The sequence below is a fragment of the Pygoscelis adeliae genome, unplaced genomic scaffold (assembly GCF_000699105.1).
Source record: "Pygoscelis adeliae isolate BGI_AS28 unplaced genomic scaffold, ASM69910v1 Scaffold38, whole genome shotgun sequence".
In the NCBI taxonomy this organism is placed as follows: Eukaryota; Metazoa; Chordata; class Aves; order Sphenisciformes; family Spheniscidae; genus Pygoscelis; species Pygoscelis adeliae.
In genome coordinates, this window is record NW_008825614.1 from 15,004,580 (window position 1) to 15,006,962 (window position 2,383).

A 2,383-nucleotide genomic window follows, 5' to 3' on the forward strand; every position below is an offset into this window, starting at 1 on the left:
GAATGGTGGCTGGGGGTTTTTTGTTGTTGTTTTTGTGTGTGTGCGTGTAATGTCACTACTAATAGCACTAGTAGTAAAGAGTCTTCATCTCACGTCACGGGACAGGTAGAAAGCATCTATTTATTCAGCCATAAGAAAGGGAATGTCCTTGAGAAATTTGCCATTTGTCTATACAAATCATAGCTCTTACACTGATCAGTTGCAATTTTTAATAATGGAAATGGTATGGAGCAGCATTCAACATCAAATGCAGCTCACAGGAAATGACAGATTCCAAAGGTTTATTTTTCTTTCCTACCCAATCCAACATCAAACACTTGCTTTCATTTTGCTTGCTAAAAATGGGAAAGAAAAAAAAAAAACACAAAATTAATAAAATGCACACGAAAACCAACAGAAATGGATACAGGGGAAAATAATATGCCTTTGGATATGTCCAAAAGGTCTCTCCCCTGACAGGCAATCCCCATGACTGCTTTGAGAGTGGACTGATGCTGTCCTAATAAACTGAGACAAGAGTAGATATGCTTTCTAATTGTCATCGTCTAGATTTCACAAAAAGTTACATATTTTTTATTTAGTTGGTTCATTTAGACATAGCTTTAAGGAGCACATGTATTGCCTGGAGCCTTAGGACTAAATATTGCCATGTTAAAAGAGCTTTTACATCATGCACTTAAATTCTTGCATGGATTGGATGACTGTTCTGTGTGTGAGGCCCCCAGACAATACGTTCAACAGTCGTGATTCAGCAGTCCCTGAATGACTACGTACACGAATGTAATCTCTGAAATGACCACGAGATAAGAGTTACCAAGTTGAATTTAAGACCTAATGGTGGCTTCTCTGAGTACACAACTAGTTCTGCAAATTTTTATTTTTCCGTCGTTTTGACTTGTGCATGTAAAGGCCAGCAGCTGGAGCTTATGACTCTTATTTGTAGCAAGGAGGATAATAATGCTATTAAGTCCCCAGGAAAAGGGGGGATCCCATTGAGGAATCATTACACTCCTATTTATCTCAACCACTGTTAGCCAAAGTTAATCCAACTGTAGCTGAATCAAAGCTTTCCTTTTAGGTCTAAAGCGGTTTTAATGAAGTGTTTTGCTTAGTAATTATTGTAAATCCAAACATTTGAAGGCCTAAGTGGCTCTCTGGCCTCTGTGCATGGGGTTGAATTTCACCCACAAGGGAAGAATAAGTTGCTTTGCCCACTTCCTTTCTTAAACTTTGGTTATTTTTTTTCCCCAGACTTTTACAGAATATCATATAGGTATTTTAAATGGCATAAAAACATAAAAGCAAAAGACAAACATTTAAAGAAGCAGGCAATGTTTATGTTGCTTTTCTGAAAACCCTAAGGTTAACTGTCCCATGCACCTTGGGGAAACCTTAGAAGATGTGACCCAATGAAGTTAAGTGTGTTAAGAGTGTGTGTGTGTGTGTAAATATATGTAATAGCTGTTTGTACAAAGTTTTTTTTTAAAGTCTGGTTCTGAAGCCCACATAAAACAGCTTGATCAAACATCTGTCTTTGTGCTAGGCTGCTGAAGAATGTGGATTATTTAGCCCATGGTCTTCTGGTTTATACAGGTAAGACTGCAGAATGACAGGCAGTGTGACGTGGGCATGCTGCATGCACGACGTGAAAACTTCCATGCTGGTATAGCTGAGTTGACTAGAATCACAAACCGCTCACCACCTCCTGTAATGAAACTAGCACGACTTGTGCACGGGAGGCTGTCTGAATTTAAACTTTCCCCCTTAATCTTTGTGCTTAGTGTTTTGGCTGATTGCTTTTTAGGAAACGCTAGCCACAAGGGCTTAGCCCCAAGCTCAGTTGGGGCTTTTGACTTGAATTTGATGAAGAAATGGCTTTAGTCGTTTAAGGTATTACTTGCACCTGCTGTCCCCTCTCCCTGCAGCACAGGCAGAACAGAATGTGTGCCTGTGAAGCAGCAACCTCAAGTCAGGACTGGAGGTAGTAGCAAAGAGGGGCTTGCGCTGGCTGAAGCTAACATGCTGGCACGAGGTAGCTGGGGCTAGGGCAGGCCTGGTTGGTTCATGAGAAATGAGCTTTAGGCAACTGGGGTGACAGTGCTTGAAGCTGCTGCAACAGCACGTTCCTATGCTTGCCCGTCAGGCCTTATTCTGGCTTATGAACCCTCAGGAGAGTTTGGTTTGGATTCTGGCTGAATCATAATCTCCTAGTTTCTAAATAGCATGTAGATACACGGGAGCTCCTGGAGCGGTAATACAAACCTGCAGCGCGACGCCCTTGGTCTCGATGGGCAGTGTGAGCGCAGAGATTGCACACACGGCGCACATGGATGAGAAAAGACACAGGGCCCCGACGAAAGAAGCACTCATCAGAACCTGCAGG

General features: G+C 42.0%; 1 protein-coding gene across 1 annotated transcript in view; it reads right to left on the reverse strand.

Annotated features, from left to right (window-relative positions):
* Positions 1-323: 323 nt before the first annotated feature.
* SVOPL (SVOP-like) overlaps positions 324-2,383 on the reverse strand; it is a 17,786-nt gene continuing 15,726 nt past the window's right edge. The window contains exons 16-17 of the mRNA XM_009333048.1: positions 2,263-2,376; positions 324-335 (exon numbers count right to left, since the gene is read on the reverse strand). Coding sequence (XP_009331323.1) covers positions 324-335; positions 2,263-2,376 — 126 coding nt within the window. The remainder of the gene's footprint in view (positions 336-2,262; positions 2,377-2,383) is intronic.